Source organism: Rhamphochromis longiceps, linkage group LG2, assembly GCF_057381845.1.
Source record: "Rhamphochromis longiceps isolate RC_006_pf linkage group LG2, R_longiceps_female_GT1.1, whole genome shotgun sequence".
Lineage (NCBI taxonomy): Eukaryota > Metazoa > Chordata > Actinopteri > Cichliformes > Cichlidae > Rhamphochromis > Rhamphochromis longiceps.
Genome location: NC_140558.1, coordinates 7,678,917 through 7,700,243, shown reverse-complemented (window position 1 = coordinate 7,700,243; position 21,327 = coordinate 7,678,917). Strand labels below are relative to the sequence as shown.

At 39.4% G+C, this 21,327-nt stretch overlaps 1 protein-coding gene across 10 annotated transcripts in view; it reads left to right on the top strand.

The window, feature by feature from the left end:
- Nucleotides 1-21,327, top strand: part of LOC146676914 (LIM and calponin homology domains-containing protein 1-like) — an 82,556-nt gene that overhangs the window by 49,474 nt on the left and 11,755 nt on the right. For 4 of the 10 annotated variants that reach the window (XM_085416518.1, XM_085416484.1, XM_085416448.1 and 1 more), the window contains 11 exons: nucleotides 1,194-1,304; nucleotides 2,694-2,892; nucleotides 8,991-9,249; nucleotides 10,496-10,768; nucleotides 13,150-13,536; nucleotides 17,002-17,128; nucleotides 17,387-17,544; nucleotides 17,997-18,483; nucleotides 20,124-20,453; nucleotides 20,784-20,892; nucleotides 21,007-21,098. In XM_085416518.1, the coding sequence (XP_085272644.1) occupies nucleotides 1,194-1,304; nucleotides 2,694-2,892; nucleotides 8,991-9,249; nucleotides 10,496-10,768; nucleotides 13,150-13,536; nucleotides 17,002-17,128; nucleotides 17,387-17,544; nucleotides 17,997-18,483; nucleotides 20,124-20,453; nucleotides 20,784-20,892; nucleotides 21,007-21,098 (2,532 nt within the window). Of the gene's footprint in view, nucleotides 1-1,193; nucleotides 1,305-2,693; nucleotides 2,893-8,990; nucleotides 9,250-10,495; nucleotides 10,769-13,149; nucleotides 13,537-17,001; nucleotides 17,129-17,386; nucleotides 17,545-17,996; nucleotides 18,484-20,123; nucleotides 20,454-20,783; nucleotides 20,896-21,006; nucleotides 21,099-21,327 lie in introns of all 10 variants that reach the window. The other 6 variants (XM_085416525.1, XM_085416457.1, XM_085416465.1 and 3 more) reach the window with 5 other exon arrangements.

Here is a 21,327-nt window from a genome sequence, read left to right as displayed (position 1 = left end):
AACACAGCTTCACATAAAAGGTCTCATTTAGCTTTGTGCTTATTCTGATCAGCAGACTGGTTCTTTTGCACTCCCTCCAACTGCGCTTGAATGGCAGAAGTTGTTTACACTGACAGTATGACTGAAATAAACACATTAAGCCTTGCTGAGCTTTCTTATCAAAGCGCTCCCTGTGGACAGCTCGTTGACATGGACACAGTAAATATAGCTGGGAGCTCTTTGCCAACAGTGTTAAAGGTGCAGCTCTGTGTGATTTCCCTTTGGCTGGAGTCGGTGTGTAAATTTTACATTTTAGACATTTAGCTGACAAAAGAACTTCAGTTCGTTGGTTCCTCAACCACAGTCAGTTACGTTGGGGCATTTGTTACAACCAGTGGTGCCAAAACAAAAGTAGAGGCTCTTTCAGCTGCTCATTCAGCTGCTGTTAATGTGTTTCAGAGAGTTAAGAATGACCGGGTAACTGATATACTCAGCACTAAGCTAGCTAACAGGCAATTATAAATCACTGTGACCACAGAAAGGTGGCTATATGTCAGCAAGAGAAGTGCCTGTGACCAGTTTCGGTGTCTGAACAGTGCCTCAGTGTTGTTGTGTTTCTTCCAGCTGCGTTTGCTAACTTATCACTTCTTTGGAAGAGGCTGGGCTGCAATTACCAGGAAACTAGCTGGCACTGTTTTACAAAAAAGGGAAAAGTGAAAGCAAGAGAGTGGGTGTTTTGTTGTAGTTTTTTCTTTGTTTTTTTCTTTTTCCTTCAATGCATCCAATATTATTTATAGCTATTTGACTGCTTTGCTGCATGAACATACCAGAGATACACCCGTGTAGCATATTTTGAGTTGACAGGCTAATGAACAGTGTGAATCCAGGTTATCATTTTGAAGACTTGGGATGCCAGTGGCCTGTGAGGCTGCTGCCCAGACTGCTTTTTCTCTGCTAGTGACGATTAGGATTTGAAAACTAATTTTTAATGTTATTTTTCTAAATTAATAAGTTTAATATTGTTGGACTGTACAATTTGTTTAAGGTGATGTAAGGCCGACTGGAATTAAGACAGAGTGCTTTGAGTTGGTATTGAAATGTGATCAAGTAGCTCTTTAGTTTTAAAAGGTTAATTTGTTTCATGCTTTTCTTTTATTGGAAAGATCAGCTGATATTTTTTCATGATTTTTGTCTGCATTTCTTCTTTTCTTCAGGTTTTAATTACTATCTACTGGTTGGGTCGTGCTGCCAATAGCTGTACATCCTACAACGGGCCCACGTTGGACCTGAAAGAGTTTGAGGGCCTGCTGTCACAGATGCGAAAGGTTGGATAGCTCATGTTTATGCCAGCGATAAAAATATAATGGAAATCTCAAGTACATGGATAATATAGTCAGCACTTGCTTTTCCCCCCCATTATGTCTCTCTTAGTAACCAGAGCTATCAAGTGTAATAGGTAGGGAGACCATATGCTATATTAAATATTTGATCCCTGCAGTAATTCATTTCTACAGCCAAAGTGACCTGAGGCATGACACACAGCTTCTGCAGAATCACTTATTTTGGAACTGAGATTCAGAAAATGTGTGTTTGTTCGCTGTACTAACATTTCTGAGAAAACACCTTTCACCCGAGTTCCAGTCAAGAAAATTGAATTTAACCTACCTTTTACCTTTTTAATGACCCAAGAAAAAGGAGAAAAGTTAGAAATGGCAAACCCTCAAGACACATACATGCATACACCCTCTGTGACCGTCATTCGTAGCCATGATGTCAGTTCTGTGCAATTTATTCCACTATGTGACGTCCTTTTGCTATTCTGTAAAACTGGGAAATTGCTGCCAATTCAGCAAAAATACTTTCCCAGATGTTCACACGTTGCAGACGGACAACACAAAGCCATAATTCCACAAAGCAAAAAAAACTTTGATAAAATGAAGGAAAGCTCATCATGTGCAGGTGCATGAAATTCCAGAGTGACTATTCACTTCCCGCCACACTTCCAACAGTTACTAAATGGAAGCTGGACCTTACCAAAACTGATGATTGAAAAGCACTAAGCAGGTAAATGTGAGCTCAGCTGCGCTCTTATTTACTTTTTGTAAAAAACTTAGTTTAAGTGCTTGTTTTAAAGGGTGAGTTACGAGGGAGATGCATATTTTCTTACTTAACTGGTATAGTGGTATATAAGTTATAATATATTGGTTTAAATTGTGTAAAAGTGAAAGAAACAAATCACACATGACTTCTGCTGCTGTAGAGCCTGTTTTATAAGCATAACAAAGACATTTAGGAGAGTTTGGGAGTTGCATAACAGATGGTAGAGGGGTCATGGGCAGGAAGTCTTTTGGTAGACAGGAAAGGCCTTTCCCCACCTTCCATTAGCTGCAACAACACATTAAAGCTGTGGACAGAGAAAGGGAGGGGTCACTAAGGTGAAGAGAAAATGATGAAGAGTGATGTAGGTAGAAGAAGAGAGAGGTTATTGGAAAAATAGATGTGGGCAGAGTGGAGACTTGCAGCATGACAGCTGTAGTGGACACAAAGGCCAAACAACACAAGTTTGGGGGACTTCAGTGACGACTTATGGAATATGCAGCGAAAATTCCTAATTCATTTTAGGGTGTTTGATTACTTTCATTACTCTCCACCATTTGTTATCACTCTTTTTTTTGTGCTCATGCATTTTGTAAAATGTGTGTATGCATTCTCAGGAGACAGAAGAGGCAGAGAGCCCTAAACGCAGCATCCGGGACAGTGGCTACATTGACTGCTGGGACTCTGAGCGCAGCGACTCTCTCTCTCCGCCACGCCACGGGCGCGAGGATTCATTCGACAGCCTGGACTCCTTCGGATCACGCTCAAGACAAACCCCGTCACCAGACGTCCTGGTCGCCCGCGGCAGCAGTGATGGTAGGAAAAAAATTTAGTCTATACACTCTTCGATTCACACTGAACTGCTAGTTTTAGTTGACTGTGAAAGACTGGTTACAATGGCCACCCTTTAAATCACAATTTGCAGGTTAAATATGTTCAGTAGCCATTGTGTTGTTTTAGCTATAGCTGTTTTTCCTGTGAGTGAGAAGTAAGTCTTTGTGCAGGTTGGGCAAGGTGCACAGATGCAACATATAGATAAATGAGGTTTATTGTGCTTTGAATGCTACTGTATGAAGGCTTGTTGTTCTGGCTGTGTTTTTGCAGGACAACGCCCAGTTCAAGTCAAAGGCTGTTTGAGAGAATAACATGAATAATCTCTGTACTGTTTTGAAGTCAATTTATGGCTCTTGTTATATTTAAGCCAAGGTAATGTACATTGTAAAAGGAATTCAGTAGTGGCTGGGCTCAGTTCCAGTGTCTGTTACCTCTCTTAGACCAAGGGCTACAATCGCACCGTATTAAAGCTCTCTGTGTTCTTCACCTTATCTGACGTCAATCTGCAGTGTCAGAAAACATCCTAGAGTCTAGTTTCAATAACAAATCTGTCCACATTTGGTTTGGTTTCAAACACATTTCAGTTATGTAATATTAACATATGCTCCAACAAGCAGGTGATGTAAAACCAAAGGCATTTCATTTATTCATCTTTTTGGAAGGGAAAATTCAAAATTTATGAAAAGATGAAGTTGGCAAGGCAGCAACAGCCACACAGCTTCTGTTTTGTCCTTTCTTTTTGTTTAGAAATTTTGAAAAGTACTTCTTGTTACAGTACAAATTAGAGCCTGTCCTTATGAAGAAGTAAGCAGGGAGACTTTAAGCTGTAGTTTAAACAGTGAAACACTTAAACCCTGCTTATTCAGGGAAAGCTCTATGAAATCTTAGTCCTTAATTCCCCTAAAAATGCACAATGCAGTAGATTTATTTTATAACTCTATTTCTTTATTAACTCTGTTGCTTATCTAATTAAATCTAGTATGAATGAAAATAGTCTCAGCTATCATACTTGTCCCAGCTCGCAGTCTTAAGGTGTTTGTACCATTCCTCATACCATTGACATCTGCACAAAAGTATCTCTGTGCTTGATGTTTGAACCTTTTGTCCTTAGTTACGGCTTTTTGATGCGTTTCTTTAAGTGTGCACTCAGATGAGTGACAGCACCAAAGACTAAGGAAGGTATGACCTATCTCTATACAGTATGTGAGACAAAGAAGAGGAAGAGTTGTGGTTTCATGAAGGAGCTTTCAGTGGTTTTGATCTGACACTTGACTGGTATGTCAAGGATTATGAAACTAACAGCTCTTGGTTTTGAGAACAGAAGATATTGTTACATATAATGTATGTATATATGTAAAAATATGGTCTTTGTAATTATTTGGAAGGCATCAAATAGAGATTAAATATGTATACTTTTAAATTTGTCACATTAATTTCTGTCTTTGTCTCTAGATTTCCCTCAACGTGTTTACATTGCTTTGTTGTTTATTACGAAAAATGCTTACTACTGTATATGTGCAGTTTAAGACATCCGACATGGTAGCATGGCACTTGCAAGACCAGCATAAGCTGCAAAACCTTTGAAGTGGCTTTGGGCTGATGTCAGAAATTGAGTTAAAAATACATTTTGGTCTCACATGAGTATTTTATAATGCCAAACTGGCCACATGCTTTCATTGAAAGCTGCTAATTGCTAGACTGTTTGCGGATTTGAAGGTATAAAATTTTAATGGTAGACTATAAAAAAGATTACTGCGTTCGTCACACAGTGTAATGTACTTGTCATTGCTGTGCTGAATGTGGGAAAAACTGAGGAAAAGCATCCTGTCTGATTATGTTTTTGTTTTGAGGGAAGTGCAAAAGGAAACTGTTGTCCCTTGTTGTCATCAACAGTCAAACTATAGTGCTTTAAGGAAAAATCCGCAATGTATCCTGTGGTTTTTTTTTTTGTTGTTTTTTTTTTAAGTGTTTACTTTATTGTTGTAGATAAGTAGCTTTCATTTTTGGTTGTAGAAGCAATATTCGCTATTTTTTTTAAAAAAGTGCTAGGATGATGGTATCCAAAACATCCTAAATATGGGCCAATGAACAAGTTTTAGCCAGTCTACTGAAAGTTGACCCCTTACCATGTTTCTCTTTATTTTTTTTTTAAACCTTTTTTTCAAGTTTAACGTAGGTTGCACTGCCTGCTGTCATTTTGTCTATTAAAAAATATGGACTGTGTAGGCTTGGTGGGGTGCCAGGCGGGTAGAAAACCTTTTATTAGCGATCTTGTTAACCACATGCACACACATGCACATGCAGCTTGAAAGAGTTAAGAAAACCAGGCAAATGTTTATTGTTGTTGTCTGTCTACTCATGTTTGCTAATAAAGGTAGGCAAGATATCGCTATACAGGGTTTCCCACAAGTCACTATATACTTTTAATAGAGCCCTAAAAAGAAACTGCTACGTTCTCTTCATGCTTGAAGTGGGAATTAAACATACAATAAGCAACACCAGCCTGACGACCCCCAAATCTGACAATAACTCAAGTTTTTCCGGCAGTGACCCAAAATTAGCTTTTCAAGGGTATTCCACTATTACGCAAAAAGAAACTTGATGGAATAAATGGGCTCTGTTTTCTTAAAAATAGCCTCGAAAAAAGCTGCCACAAACATTCTTTCAACCTCTCTTGTTTATACTACAGAAGCATTACCTAATCAATTTTTCCACCGACACATGTAACTCACAGCTGATTAGTCACACTGTCAACCTGCTGACACCTACATATCATCCAAAGATTGAAAAGAACGAAGAGAGTTGATAGCTGATGAACTGAGGAGGCAGATTGAAGTTTAGCATACCGCTACCTGTGGTGGAATTTCCTTTTAAGTTTTGATAAGTTTATTTTATTTCAGAAGCACTTTGTGATGCATACATGCTTTCAAAAGCTACATATTTAACATCACAATCTTGTGATATTTATTATTCCTGGTTATCAAAATATCAGTGATCAAATGAGACCCACAGGTACAAACTAGATATTTTTAACCCAGGGGGCTTTGAGTACATCTAGCCCCCTGGGTTAAAAAAGAATCCTTTTGTTAACATCCATACAAACTTGACTCCAGCAGGTTTTCCCTGCCCTGACCTTTAGACAAAGCCCTTTCTCTGTTCAGCACTGAAAACTGACTTCACCCTGACAGAAATTAGGAACTTTGATTCAATCGAGAAATTCAATATTGGCAATGCCCTTTTGTTTGGGCTATGTGTGGAGATGGATACGGTTTGGATAAATGAGGCACTTTTGTGGGCTTCTATAGTAAAATTGTCCTTCTCACTTTCTCTGTTTACAGGGCAGCGCCCACTGCCAGTCAAAAGCCGTTTGAAAGAATGATTGAATGATGTAATTGAGATAGTTTTAAAGGTCTTGTAGAAAATATCTCTCCAAAGTGTCTGAAAACTATATGTTTTCAGACTCCTGGCTTCATACATAATCAATGAAAAATCATCATAAACTGAAAGCATAGCTTTTTTTTCTCGTACTGCCACATAAACAGTTTACGATTGTAAGAATGATATTATCTGTATTCAAACTTGGAATCTTTTTTTAATTTGTTTTAATTTTAGTTTGCATAGAAGTGAAAATGATCTTATATAAAGGCAACAACTGTTAATTTTGTAAACTAAAATGTAGAGTGTAACTAACGCTTGTACGGACACGTATAGCTGGGGACCCGGCAGCTCAGTAGTCATTCCTGTTGTTCTTCTTTGAAGTTCCCTTGAAGGCTTGTGCCTCGGATGTCTGGATAGTTGGTGCATTATAATGTAAAGTCTCAGCAGTGTACGGTGTATGTGGTCAGTGTTTCTGATCACATTCGAGTGGTCAGAAAAACAAGCATGTGCACAGACACCCGCATGGACACTCGCACTCACCATCTGATGATAAAAGTCACTCAGACAATAGCGGACTCACAGATGAATATAACAAAGCTGACGTTTGTTCACATTCATTGGATGTCTTAATGATGATGCACTTTCATCAGCAACTGATGTGCTTCCATGCACTGGAAATAATACATACTACGTATTAGTTACTTATTTACTACTATTGGTATTAATAGTAGTACATTTGTGTTATTTCTTCCAGTTTTTCTTTTTGCATTGTACAGTTATAATAAATGCTACGTATTTGTAGTTAGCAACACATTGTTGAATTAATTATTTCTCACATTGTTCTTACATTTTGTCTTTTCATACTTGGTGTTTTGGACATTCGTTACAACTTTTCAGTTACTGTGATCATTATTGAACTACACTTTGTAACTTTTTCTTTCGTAATGCAGTATAACTAGATGATGATGATGATGATGACTATTGATGTCACTGTATTTTTCTAAAATCTTGGTACACTATGGACCTGACCCATGATACATTTTCTCTCAAGCTTCACTATTACCATGTGTGCAGAGGGAGCACATCATCCTGTAAAAAACATATGTTGTTCCTTAAAGATGGATCGACTTGGATGGCAGAGTCCCTCATGTTTCCATTGCATGGGTTAAGAGCCATAATTGAACCCTTCGTTGTTAGAAGTGCAGATTTCTCGAAGTCTTTTTTTGGACCTTGATCTGTCAATCTTTGAAACCACATAAAAAGCCTTTTGATAGAAAAAGAAGCTTTTCACAAGTTCAAATGTGACAGCTGCTTCCACGTGTATGTCCACAAAACTAAGGGAAGATTTTATGACTTAGATCTGGTTAAAATTCTTGGTTTGTACTCTGAATATATATACATTGAGTCATAAATTTATAGGTCATAGTCTGAGTACACATGCACTCAAAGGGAGGGGACAGTAGCACATGTGCTGAACATCTTTGAGAGGAATTTTTAGCGACCTTGAATAAAGCAAGGCTGCAGTTATCTGTTTGCTGCGGGTTTTAACATATCTAGGCTTTGGTTTGCAAAACATTGCCAAGTAATCGTGGATGTGACTGGTATATCTTCAGTAAATCACTGGAACTATAAACATGTGACCTGCTGAATGAGACTGAGTTTCATTTCTTTCTTCTATATGTTTTTAGAGGATCACAGTGGGCCATCGCACAGAGGAATTTAGGACCCCAAGTAGGGAAAGTCCTTAAGCAATAAACTTCTGCAAAGCCAGGTGTTACCACTGATATTACAAAGCTAACATTATGTTTAAAATCTGATTCACACAGGAAGAATTTACTCCGTGTCTAACTGCGTGCTAATATTTAGTCAGCACAAGCTGCACAATGCAAATTTAGTGATGATTTATGTCACCTGCTTTGTTTCATAAAAACGGGCTTGCATCTGATTTATGCTCTGTGGCAAGAATGCACAGTGGTCTAATAACACTATTAGACCACTGTAATTTTGTTATGCGTATATGAAGGTTTAAAGAAATAAATCTGGGCTTTCTGCCACGAGACTCCTCAATCAACAGTTTTTCCTCTGATCTTATTTTTGGGTTTAATCTCTTATGTCTCCCTCTTGTTCTCCCTCTGTCTCTCTCTTGCAATGACTCAGCAAGATACAGTTTTCTTGCTGTGTAGGATACTTAAAATGAAGTCGTTTTTTATCGTTTTTTGAACACATTGCGATTGAAAAGGGGCTTTAATATAACACATACTTGTGTTTACATGATTTGTCACAAGTGTAAATGGGCTGAGAACTGGGTGCTTTGTAGAGTATATCTGAGTTTCTGATTACTTCTATCACACTTTGAGTTTTGTTGTTTTTAGCTTATTTTTTCTTAGCATTGAGGTAAAGGAAATCAGTATTAGCAGGTAGCATTGTTCCTGCCATTTTGCTTAATTTCAGAACTTTTAATCAGTGTTTCTGTCATATCATATCAAGATGTACAGCATCATACCATGACCAATGCAAAAAAAGTGGTTATGTTTTTCTCATGCAAAATACTTTTTGAGAGACATCGCTGTGTAGTCTCTAAAGACACACAGTGCATATATAACATGTAGTATAGTCTGTTTCTTCCATATGGGTTAAAAAATACAATTTTGATGAAAAATGTGTCCTCTGGTGCCAGTGAACACTTCTGTTCGTCTCATTAGGCCGTGGCAGCGACTCGGAGTCTGACGGCGCTCCTCACCGGAAGATGCCAGACGTTCGTAAGGATGACATGTTGGCACGACGGACGTCTGTCAGCGAGCCACGAACCGCCGTACCCTTTAACCAGTACCTGCCCAACAAGAGCAACCAGAGTGGATATCTGCCAACGCCACTACGCAAAAAGAGCAACGACAAAGAGGAGGGAGGACGCAAGAGCTGGAGTACCGCCACTTCACCTGTAGGGGGTGACAGACCTCTTAGGTAGGTGTAACACTAGAGAGTGCTCTTGTGACTTGGCTATCAAAAAGGCATTTAGTTTAGCCTAACTGAAAATATCATATAATATTATATGTATGGAATACTAAAAGGTGTCTGTTGTTTGTGTGTCGATATATACAATTGTTGTTAAGTTGGGCACAATCCAAAATAAGAAACAAAGAAGTTTAATAGCTTAATGAACAGATTATCAGGGGTACATGTTACACCACTGTGGCTTGACACTGATTGGTGCAGATAAACCCTTTTAAAGCTTGTTTAAAAAGTTCTGGCTGAAAGCGCACAGTTCATGGTGCTGATGGAAGAAGTTTGACTGCCCAGAAATCCTGTTAATAAGCCTGAAGATGATGGCTGAGATTAGTAGATATGGATGTAGACCATGAAATAATTTAAAGTAATTACTTTAATACAGAACTGATAAAACAAATCAGCTGTTGGAGATTTTTCAATGTTTTAAAATGTTTTGTGTGTGAGTGATGTTTAGGGGGGGTTTGTTTGTTTGAGTTTTTTTTACAGTAATTGGCAAGATTAGGTGTTATGTCAAATTGCATATGTCTGTAATAAAACCTCTCAGCTTTTGATTATTTTTCTAGTATTGTACAGATGTGAGTGGCTAATAGAGGCCAGATGTGGGTTTTCATTGGCTCTAATTCTGACTGAAGCAAATGTCTGAAGCAGATTTAAAACAAAAGGTCTTTTTGAAATAGTCTGGCATGACACCATACAAATTTCATCACAAGTTTCAGATTTCTGCTTGCTCAGCAGATTCCTTGATGTGCTTTGATTGTCTCTTGTAGCTTCCGATGTTGCTTGTTTGCTATTGACTAGATTGAGTTTGGTGTTTAGTACGGAGCCCCGCAGGGGACATGGGAGGAAAAAAAAATTAAGACGGACTTTTGCGAGATCTCGCAAAACAAACTCGGGATCTCGCAAAAGTTTTGCTACCCAATTGGTTATTTCCCTATTTTTTTCATCCATCAAAGCTCACATATTGATTTTGCATTTATTCTTTTCCTCTTTCCCTCCTTCTCCATCTCTTTACTTCACCTCTTATTATTTTATGTCATGGTGTGTCCTTCACTCGTTCTTTCCCCAACCCTCCCTACATCTGTTTGTGCTTCATGTCTTATGACCATCATGTTGTGATTATCCTCATGTGACTAATTTTACTCCCAATGTGATTACGTATTCCTGTCCTGTGTGTGTGTTGCATGAATGGGTGATGCCTCAGTCTAAATGAGGTCTGTAGCTTAGAAATCCCTCCTGGAGAATCCCCTAGTCCATCCCCCACCCTGCCCCTTAAACCCTGTACACAGATTCAAAAGGAGAACCACATTAAAAAGGACAAGCACGAAGGGAGGCAGTCTGCATCTCCGCCTTGCATTGAGATCCATACAGCAGGCAAAAGAAGGAGAAGTGAGCCTCTGCCCAGTAGTCTCCCCCAGCCCCAAGCAGAGCCCCCAAGAGAGACTGTAATTCATCTGATGGTCACCTCTGAGCAAAGGTTTTAACCTTCACTCATATTTTCTCAATACCAGATATCAACATCCCCATTCCTTTTTGTAATTACTATTTTTTATGTTTTTGTTTTTTTAATTTAACCCGTCAAGTTTATTTTTGTGCTTTTACACATTGTTTCTCTGATTTTTAAGCAAAAATTTATTTTATATGTGTAAAGTTTTTAGGTGGCTGCAGAGAGCTCTGTGCAGTGTCACAGCTAAGGTGGGGGGGAGGTCAGAAAAGTAAATAAAGTAAAATTACCACACCACTATCCATATCTGCTTTAAGCTAACAGCTCCAAGGTAAATGAAAAACTAATAGCATGTTGTTATTCTACACTCCAGTTTGATAATAATATATAAACAGTATTTGGAGTTGTTTGGGGTTAGAATAGGCATTTTGGGTGGTAGTGCAATAACGTTATGGATGGTATGGATTTTCTGACAGATTTGATAGAAATGTATACGTTTTCTGTAAAAATCTGACCATTTGATTGACAGTTATTCCTGCTATGTTTGGAAAATCAATCACCAAATGAGCAAAATTGAAATTGTTTTTTCAATACTGATGATTTTTCTTTTGGCTCTGCCTAAAACCTCCTGGTGAATGCCAACAATTGGTTTTTGCAGGAAGAAACTTTGCAAGTCCATGATAGAAGAGTTTAGTGCTCAGTGTGTAGAGATCTTTATTATTGTTGGTCATGAGTAGAGTCAGCAGTAATATTTCAGCTGAACTTTTGTTTTTTAAAAGGTTAACTTATTCTACATCAAGTGGTATTTTGCCGTGTTTCATGTGCAAGTTTTGATATATTTGACTCTAATCCTCTTGAATGCCACAGAAAACACTGAAAAATTGATCTTGCTTATTTCAGCTGTAGCGTACCTGTCCAAAACCAATGTTTGTGATAGTCACGATACTCAACAAACATCTCTAAGAACTGTTTTCTTCAAGACAGTTTCCATGGTAGAAAACTTTTCCAGCTGATGTTTAATTTTTCTTTTTGGCATTGCTTTTATCAGATCATCTTTTCCACTGCTCCTTTTATCCAGTCTTGGGTAACAGTAAGTTAGCAAGAGGGTCACATCTTATTTAAACCAGTTTCAGACTGTAATGCACTTGCAGCCTTTTGCTTATATATTTCAGAAAGTCTGTACGCAGCAGGACAGCCCAAAGTCTCAAATTATACATTTGGTGTCAGGAAACAAGGTGAGGATTATGAGCTGTCAAAGAACAATGCCATTGTATATTTTACAGCTCACACAAATCCAATGTGATTGCAGTGCTCCTTGAAAAATGTTAGTTTAGGTCTCTTATGTAATTTCGCAGTCCGGCCTTATCCGGTGTTATTTCCTAGTCAAACCGACGTTTCGTTCACAGTGCTGTTGGAGAGTCATGCCTCCAGTTTCCAGCATTGTCTTCTGGCACAGATGTTGTGACATTGATTGAATATTGAGAATGTTAAGGGAGTGAATCCTCAATAGAAATCGGATGGTTGTCCGAGACAAAGGGGATTTGTAGGATATTTTATATGGATTTCCCCATCTTGCATATTTCCTGAATAAAGCCAAGGCTAGAATTTTTTTTCAATTTCAGCTAATTGGTTTTTGCAATGTTGACACATCCTTTTTAAGAGCTTTTGCTGTTTCACTCAATTAGTTGAGTAGAGCAGATACCCAGTGCCATGTTTTTTTTAGCTGTTTTTGTAGTTGCAGTAATGACCAAATCTGTTTGACATCTAAAGTATCAGAAATCTGTTGTTCTCTAGATTTTTTTCAATCAAACATAAATTTTGATCAAGTGAAAGGGAGAACAAAAGAACCAAGTGGTTGCTTTCCAGTTATATCACAATATATTTCTATCAAATCTGCAATCATATGCTAGGAGCAAAGCTGCATGCACAACTGAAACATGGACACACAGAAATATACACATATATGTATATATAATATGGATGCACACAAGAATGTACTGTATGTGTCCACACACAAACAAACATTCACAGAGAACATGAACATTCGACCCACCCTCAGGATGTAAGGAAATGAGGCCTTCTTCCTTCCCTGACCCTGAGCAGGCTGGGACTGAAGCCTGGCCTTTTCACTGCCGGCAGCTGGCCAGTCTCTCCCTCCCTACCATGTATTCTGGGAATTTACAGTCCAATAATAAGCCTCCCAGAAAGTAGCTGTTCATCACAGGATGACAAACAGCAGACTGTTTTGTGAATTTTGCTTTGACTTTGTCTGCTCTGAAGGAATTTGTGACCATGCGCTATTTTCATAGATTTATGTCTTTAAAAAAAACTAGGCTTCTCCAGAGGAATGCTGTCTTATGATGTAGGATAATAACCAGGCAGCAAAACGGTTTAGTTTGCTTTGCTTTCTGCAGTACTCCAGCTCGCTCGTGCTCAGAGGAATTCTTCCACCATTCGTCGACCCTAGCAGCAAATGCCACGGCCGCCTCCGTGTTTCAAACGAGCCCCATCAACACAGCTGGGAAGCATTCACCTGTGACACACCAGGAGGATGTCGCAATAAGGAAAGGAGTTCCTGGTTCTCTGGTAGCTGCAGATGCAAAAGGAGATGATAAACAGGCTTGTCAAATACCGACCTCACCCAAATGTATCGTCACCCTGAGTCCGTCTAGCTTCCTTCCTGTGCCCACTGCCATGGCAACCGCATCAACAGAAACGACTGATACGTGCCGGCAGAAGGGAAAGCCACAGACTGAAATGGATGAAGGCACGTCTTGGGTGGACAGCAGTCTTCCAGCAAAGTGAGCTCACTCCAACAGCTACACTGTTATTTAATGAAACTTTGCTGCATTAAGCTAAAACGGCTTAATTCACTTCAAAGTGAAGGGATCTTCTATTTCCATGATCCCTTTGAATTTTCTATATCAGCATGTGATCTTGACGTGAGACTGCAGTGCTTCTCTGTGGATGATGAATGTCACTATCTGAAGACTGCATGACATTTTTTACCTGTTTTACATGAAGGCAAATTGATAGTGCCAGCTAAAATCTGTTGTTGAAAAGGGCTGCATGGAAAGTCTGAAAAGTTGACTTTTTCTCTTATCCTTGCTTTTTTGTGACTGATTAATTTGTGAAAGTAGAAACATTTGAGAATGTGCTTTTTGATTAACTGTGCATGACTTTAGTTGGCAGCTTTTGAGCTGTTCAGGGATTTCAAATTAGGAAACAACTTGCATTCTGAAGTAAATTTGATCCAGTTTGAACCAAAATCGATGAGTAATTCTTCAGTCTATATCTTTGAATCCAAATCTAGATTGGCAATCACACAGTGATAGTTCAAAGTGTGCCAATGAAATTCTATAGTAAAGCTGACTTTAAAGCATATTCCCAGCCACACATCTATCTACCCCAAAACATATGGCAAATAGATGTTTTACTAGGACATACCATATGACAAATACCATTTTTAGCAAACAATCTGCCTGGTCTTGATTTAGTCTTTTTTTTCCCATCTTGTGAGATTCAAACCACAGGCCACACTGTCTCTCACACCCCTCCAACATCACAGAGACAGCTCTGTATGAAGACCTTTGTGGTTAAGGCCAAACCTACAAGTGGTGGTCACAGACACAAAGACAGCTGCATCCTTGATGTTACCCTTGTGCTGTCTAATAAAACATGCATTTCCTTTTTTCTTTCTTTCTTTTTTCAATAGTTTAGTGTCAACTGCATTCTAAGATCATGGCCATATAATGTGTTTTTTAAAATTATTTTTATTTTATGCCAGCAGTGCTTTTAGTGCTGCAGTAAATTTGTGTTCTGGATAAGACTGCCCCCTTGTGTCTGGCTTGAGGTTTGTCATTTAACCTAGGAGCTAACACAACCAAAGATCACCACACATATTTGTTTCAAGCATTAGTAATTAAATTAAGCTGGTGCGTAGTCACAAACTAACTCATTATCAGCTGCAAACATGGCTTTTTAATATTTGCACGCGTGGATGAGATGTTTCTCTCTTCAGAGTGTTGTGTTCATTTGTGATTGTGTTTTCCCTCCATGCTTTCTGACTTCTGTAGATTCAGCCACACAGATTGTGTGTCAGATGATCCGCAGTAAGTTGTCTTTTTACCCCTCACAGGCTCAGCTGCCTGGCATTGCTCTGCAGTACAAAATAGAGCTGGCTCAATAAGTCATTAAATCATTTGTTCATTGTTGGAAATAGGTCAGGGAAGTGGGGAAATCTGCCAGAAATTGAAGGAATTTAGAAAAATGTCGCCACTGACAGCAATTTATATTTATAAAAGTTCTATTTTTTCCTTTATTAATTTCATATTGACAATCTTGTGTTGAAAAAAAATGCTGCATTATGCTGTCATTTAACCATAATATGCTCTTACCAGGGTATGGATCATGTGAAGTGGCCCATAGAACCTCAAACTTTACTGGAATTGATACCCTAATGTCATAAATCATTCCTTTAATTCATCTTTTGGGGCAATTTTGACATGACATGTTAAACACCACATAGTCTACAGAAATGTGGAATGGAACCAAAATGCTTTCTGCAATGACAGTAATTTATCTGATTTCTGTTTTCGTAGAGGTATTAGTGGGAGTCAGTGCAGCCAGTCGGTGCTGATGTATGACAGCATTTGTTACAAGGCGATCTTATGTGACGACTTTTTTCTGCATGGAAAACATAAATGTCTCACAAATAAGCAGATTTTCCTGCTTGCAGTTAAATGATTTGTGGTGGACATTTTTGGCTGTGTGCTTCAACAGTGTCAAACAGTGTCCCTGGCTCTTAGGCTTATCATGGAAAATATGGCTTCAATAAACCTAGTGCTTTTTTGCCTTTGCCTGGCAACAATCCATTCCTCTCAAATTTATTCAACGTGCCTGCTGCCAAGGATGTGGAGAGGACTTGCTAAACTCATCCTCAGTGCTTCTGCGAGCCAGCTGCATGTGTCATGTAAAGCAGCCATTTCTACCAGCCTGCCAACAACCAGTCCCTTTAATCCCATACACAACAGCTAAAAGTGCAGCATGATGACAGGGGATTGCTTAAGTGCAGTTGCCCCTTGGTGTGAAAATACTGTACTGCTGCAATGTTCTTTAATGCACACACTGCTCAGTGAGAACCAAAAAGCATTTGTGAGTGAGTACCATCTAAGTGCCACTCTTTTGTAACTTATGACTGTAAGCCAAGCGATACCTTTGAAAATTACCTGTTGCCAGCACATAAAAGTACTAAAAATAGACAGGTGCTATATTCACATAGTTAAGACAGTTGTCATTGCTCTTAGGCTTTCTAATTCTGTGATCAACATGCATTGTTGCTGCATGCCTCTAACAATAAAGCTGTACTTTCTGTCTCATCTGTAATGTAAAACTGTTTCGCCATTGCAGAACAAATGTAAAGAGAAATGTAAACTGCCTTTAATGAGTCAATGATTGTATGAAGATCATACTGATTGTTGCATCTGATGAACTCAGATTGAAACTGATATTAAATGTATTTAAATGTGTTTTGAAACATATCGAATCCATCCAAAGAGCAAAGACGCAGAAATCTTTGTTTGATCTTCCGAGGGAACAATGGGCTGGATAAAATCTTAGTTCTGCTTACTAAGCAAGCATGAAGTTTCCTTTAAAAACATGTTTCCATGGAACAATGATTTTATTTTTGGTATCTCTCTGAGACACTGGGACCAGTTTATTTACCTTTTCCTCATTATGATAAATTGACGTAGTTTTTGAACGATGTGGTTTGTTTGATACATTCTGTTTGGACTGTTCCATGGTATACATGGTAAAGCTAATTTTCTGTGTTTATTTGACATTAACCATTTCAGTGGCTCCAGTAGTATAGTGGATTACACACTCTCCTTATAAGCAAAGAAAAATCCCAGTTTTACGGGAAGAGGGAGAAATCCCTTTTGGGTTGCTTCAGGAAGGGCATCTGGTGTAAAAAGAAATCTGCCAGATCAAACATGTAGACCTACTTGCTATGGTGACATCTTATGATTAAGTGAGCAGTCAAAAGTAGCTTTTATTCAACATTAAACATGTTACTTCTTCAAAGTTGCATTGAAAGTATAGAATATGTTAAAGCAGTTTTTTTTTTTTTATATTGTGTTCCAGTGACAAAATGAAAACACCATTACAGTAGTAGTACATCATGTACTATAGAATCACTAGTAGTATAACTAATAAGCCCAGTTTGATTTAAATAATTACTGCTTGTTTTTTCCCCTTGCCTGCAGGAGTGTGAGTATGATCGACATGCGTGGTGAGGAAGAAGCCACGTTACAGCCGCACAGTCAGGTGCGTCATGAGCGGATGCATAACCAGTACAACAAAATGAAGGAAGAGGAGGACCACTGGCAGGATGTGAGTTTCTCAGACATTAGGTCGCTCACTCTGTATCTTTCGGTCTTTGTTTTATGGGACTGACATTTATTTGTATGCAGTTTGTTACATCTTTGCATTACTTTCATTATTCCTTTTTAACTGCTATGGTTTTACTGCCTGTGGCCTGTTATACAAGCGTCTTCTAAAGTCATTTTAGCTGTGCCCCAGTAAAATAACAGGGAGCTCAAAGTGCTGCTGAACCAGGACATACTTTGAATCTGTCTGTATGGGTGTCAGGACCTGGCCCGATGGAAAAGTCGGAGGAGGAGTATTTCCCAGGATCTGATCAAAAAGGAGGAGGAAAGGAAGATGATGGAGCGCCTGATGTCAGGAGACACTTATACCTCTCAGAGGAGAAGAAGCATCAAGACCTATAGGGAGATAGTAGAGGACAAGTAAGTTACATCCACGACAACCTACTGAGAACTGCTTTAATGAGTATACCACAGGAAAGCCAATAGCTCTTTGCTCAGTATGATATCAGAAGTAAAGAAAAACTGGGTCATTCTCAGAGAAGAGAATTATATGTCCTCTGTCATTGCTGTCAGCGGGCACAGAGGTGAATGCAGCTCCTCCTGGAGTTCACTTTAAATAGGTCTCCTTCAGAAATTAAAAGGAAGAGCAGATTGTGTGAGTGATTGTGAAATGACTAGAAGAAACTGATCTTTTGCAGTGAAGAAAAAAAAAAGGTCTCTTGAGTTTGACAGCAACCAATCAGCCTTTGGTAGCAATTACAACTGATTTCTGTATCTGTCTTTTTAGACAAAGCTTGGCTAAAGCAAGAGTAGGTTCAAATAATTGTTATATCAACTGCTTTACCTCTGCTATGCTTTCTCTTCTTTCTAAGGGAGCGTCGTGAGGAGGATCTACGGCAGGCATACAAGAAAGCCAAAACTCCTGAGGAGGCGACTGCCATTCTCCAACGTTACGCCCAGCGTTTCTCCATAAGCGAAACAGTCCTCGAACGCCTGCAGCTGCCAAAGTTGTTGGACCGCAGCATATCCGCTGACCCCTCCTTCCCCACCTCACCTTTCCCGCTCTCCCTCTCCCTGTCAGCCTCTCCCACGACACCAGACCCTTTCGATTCTGACTTCAATGGGCCCATGAGGTATCTGCGCCAGCAGTCTGCCCCGACTCCAAAGTTTACTTCTACATTTGAGGCGCGAATCGAGGAGTTTCCCAAAGAACCGTCCTCACACCAGCGGTCTCAGATACGCTCTCGCTCCTCTGAACCGCCATCAACCCGAGCCCTGTCACCCAAACCGGTGCCTTTGCTGATGCCCAAGCCTTATTTCCAGGCCCGACCTGCAGGAGGTGAAACTTGGAACAACAAGGTATGATTGACTCAGGCGAAGGAGGTCAGATATTGACTTACCTAGATATATCTGAATGTGAGAACACAGATGTCAGTATATTTTTTTCATTGCACCACAATTCACACGTGGAAACATTTAAGATTAAGGATTAAGGTGACAACAATTAAAATGTTCATAGTTGTCTACTCCAAATACTGAGTCCTGTTTTTAGCTGTTTTTGCACATGAACAATATCAGGAGGTTCAGTCCAAAACATTGGCAGATGTTACCCTCTCTCACACGTGGGACACAGCAGGAAATAATCCCATTCATGTGTGATCTGTTCTCACTATTAGATATACCCAGTTTGGTTTAGGCTAGGATGCTGCCTGGGTATAGAAGGAAGTGCATATGACTCCCACTTTCTTAGTGTCTGTTCATCGAACATGTACATGAACATATTGGACTATGACTATGCACTAAGCAGCTGACAATCCAGCTGCTTTCAACATTTGCACTGCCTGCAGGTATTGTCACAGGAAGCTTCAGGGCTGCTGTGGATATACAGTATGGTGCTTCTTGTTCAGGTTGTGTACACAGTGATTCTAAAGCTTTATTCCTATATACAAAAAAGAAGATAAGATCTTGTTAGTCTAACGGTGATAAAGGCCTTGACCATTTCAAATGTGGTTACTTGCAAGTGTCGGTTTCCCTCCTTGTGGGTAAATTCCTCTCCGGGTCTCTTGGCATTTACATTAGAATACCACAGAACTGCCATGGTGATGAGCTGGCTGGTTTGTAGGAAAATGTAAGACATCCCCTCCCTGAAGAAGCATGTAATGTTTCAATTTAGCTCGAAGTACTCTCAACGGGATCCATTTCCTTTTCTTCTAGAAAAAAATTACAAAATGGGAATTTTCATGATGAGATCTTATGTTTTGGTGTGGAAAAGAGGGAGGGTAAGATTATTATCAGACCAAATGGAACAAAGCACTCTTCTGGAATTCCTTGTCAGGAGTCTGAGCAAAGCCTGGGCTTCAATGGAGCCCTCTGTTCCCTATTGACTTAAGAAGTTGACAAGTAGGACCCTCTCAATGTGAAGTGGGCTCCCGACGGACAAAGAGAGCCCACACAGGCTGCAAGGAGAGGGATGAGAAGGTGGAGGCAGAGAGGGGGAGACTGAGCCTGCATTCACCCATCTTTACCACCGTGTCTTGAGTTACCGCTCACTAGGAGCTCTTCGCACATATATTAGTGCCTCTTGTTCATAGAGGGCAGTGTGGTCTTGTGAGCTGGATGAATAGCTAATTACTAACTGAGAAGAGAGGTTCATAATGACCACAAATGAGGCCACTGGGTTTTTTGGCGTGGTTTATTTTACATTTTTATTCGCAGTCAGTGTTGTTCAGGATTTCTATATTTATCCATGTAATGAATGAAGAATAAATTGGACAATAAGCACCTTCTTATCTAGAAATGAGTGGTTCAATACTGTAATCTTACCTTGAAATTGCATATGTTATGATTTAGAGCAAAATAAATAAAATTGAATGGTATAGCCATATCGTTCAGCTTGCTTTCTTAACATTAATGCATGTTGAAGCCATTTATTGAAAAGCGAAGGGTATAAACACTACACACAGAAAATTAAACATTAAACTTTTTCTCTTTTTACCTAGGTGGATGGTTTGCTGCGAGTAAATGGTGACGTTGGAAGTGACGATGTTCCCACCACACCTGAGAGTCAAGGGAGGGACTCGCCTCCCCATTTTCAGGCATCCCCTTCCCAAAGCAAAAACAGCACTGTAGATGGTGCTGTAGATGTTCCCTTGTCAGAAACCTCACTCCCTCACAGTACCCACACCTCTTCTAGGGAAGGAAGTCCAGTGTCAACAAAGGCAAAGGAGACACAAGATGTTACAGAGATAGCTTCTGAGGACACTCAGGAGGTCCAGGAGGAGAAAGTCACTGAGTCAACACCACCCAGCCGGCCCACCTCACTCCCATCAGTGAGAATTCCGATGTTTTATAGTTATTTACATTTTTTTGTCTTTTAAAGAAGCATGGTTAGTGGGTATTTTACTCCAAGCCCAGTTTTCTGGGTGCAGAGTATTTTGCCTCTCTCAATAATGCTGTATATTGAATACTTGCCCTGTATTCTGTTCCTTGCCATGCATTATATCATGCATCTTGCAATGATTTTGCCCAAATTTAGTTGAGATTGAACTCTTCAAGTCTGAAATATCATGTTTCGTTTGTACTTCTTACACAACATAGGCCCTTTGATCTGCAGAATTTAGTTTAGCATTCAGAAAGAAATCCATATGTGACCCCTACAGGAGCTGCAGAAGCCACAGGAAAGCTTTGGAAAGACTGGAAACCAGACAGCAGCTGCTTCAGAGGAAGAAAAGCCAAATGCTGTAGCTCATCAAAACCCACCTGCAGGTAGTAGTATGCTGACACCTTGTGGTTACTTTTAGAACAAACACGTGTTACTGAAGTTCATGCAACACTGTGCAACTATATTAGTAGATTTTAAACTTCTTGTATGTCTTTTTTCAGAAGCCAAACAAGAACAAGAAATGTCCAAACCATCTAGTGAAGACCTCTCTAATCTTGTCCAGTCTGGGGTTGATATACAGTCATATCAGCCAGTAGGTGATATCAAAACTCAAATTATGAGCCATCTGTCTAGTAGATGTCTAGTGGATAACATGCACTCATAACACAGTTCCACCCCCCAATCCAAGGACTTCCCTCTATACACAGACTACACAACTACCATCACCACGGTGCAATCCTTAATTTGTAAATTTATAACAATATTTATTTATTTATTTTTCCCGATTTGTATATTTGTACATTTTAAATTTTGAATACTGT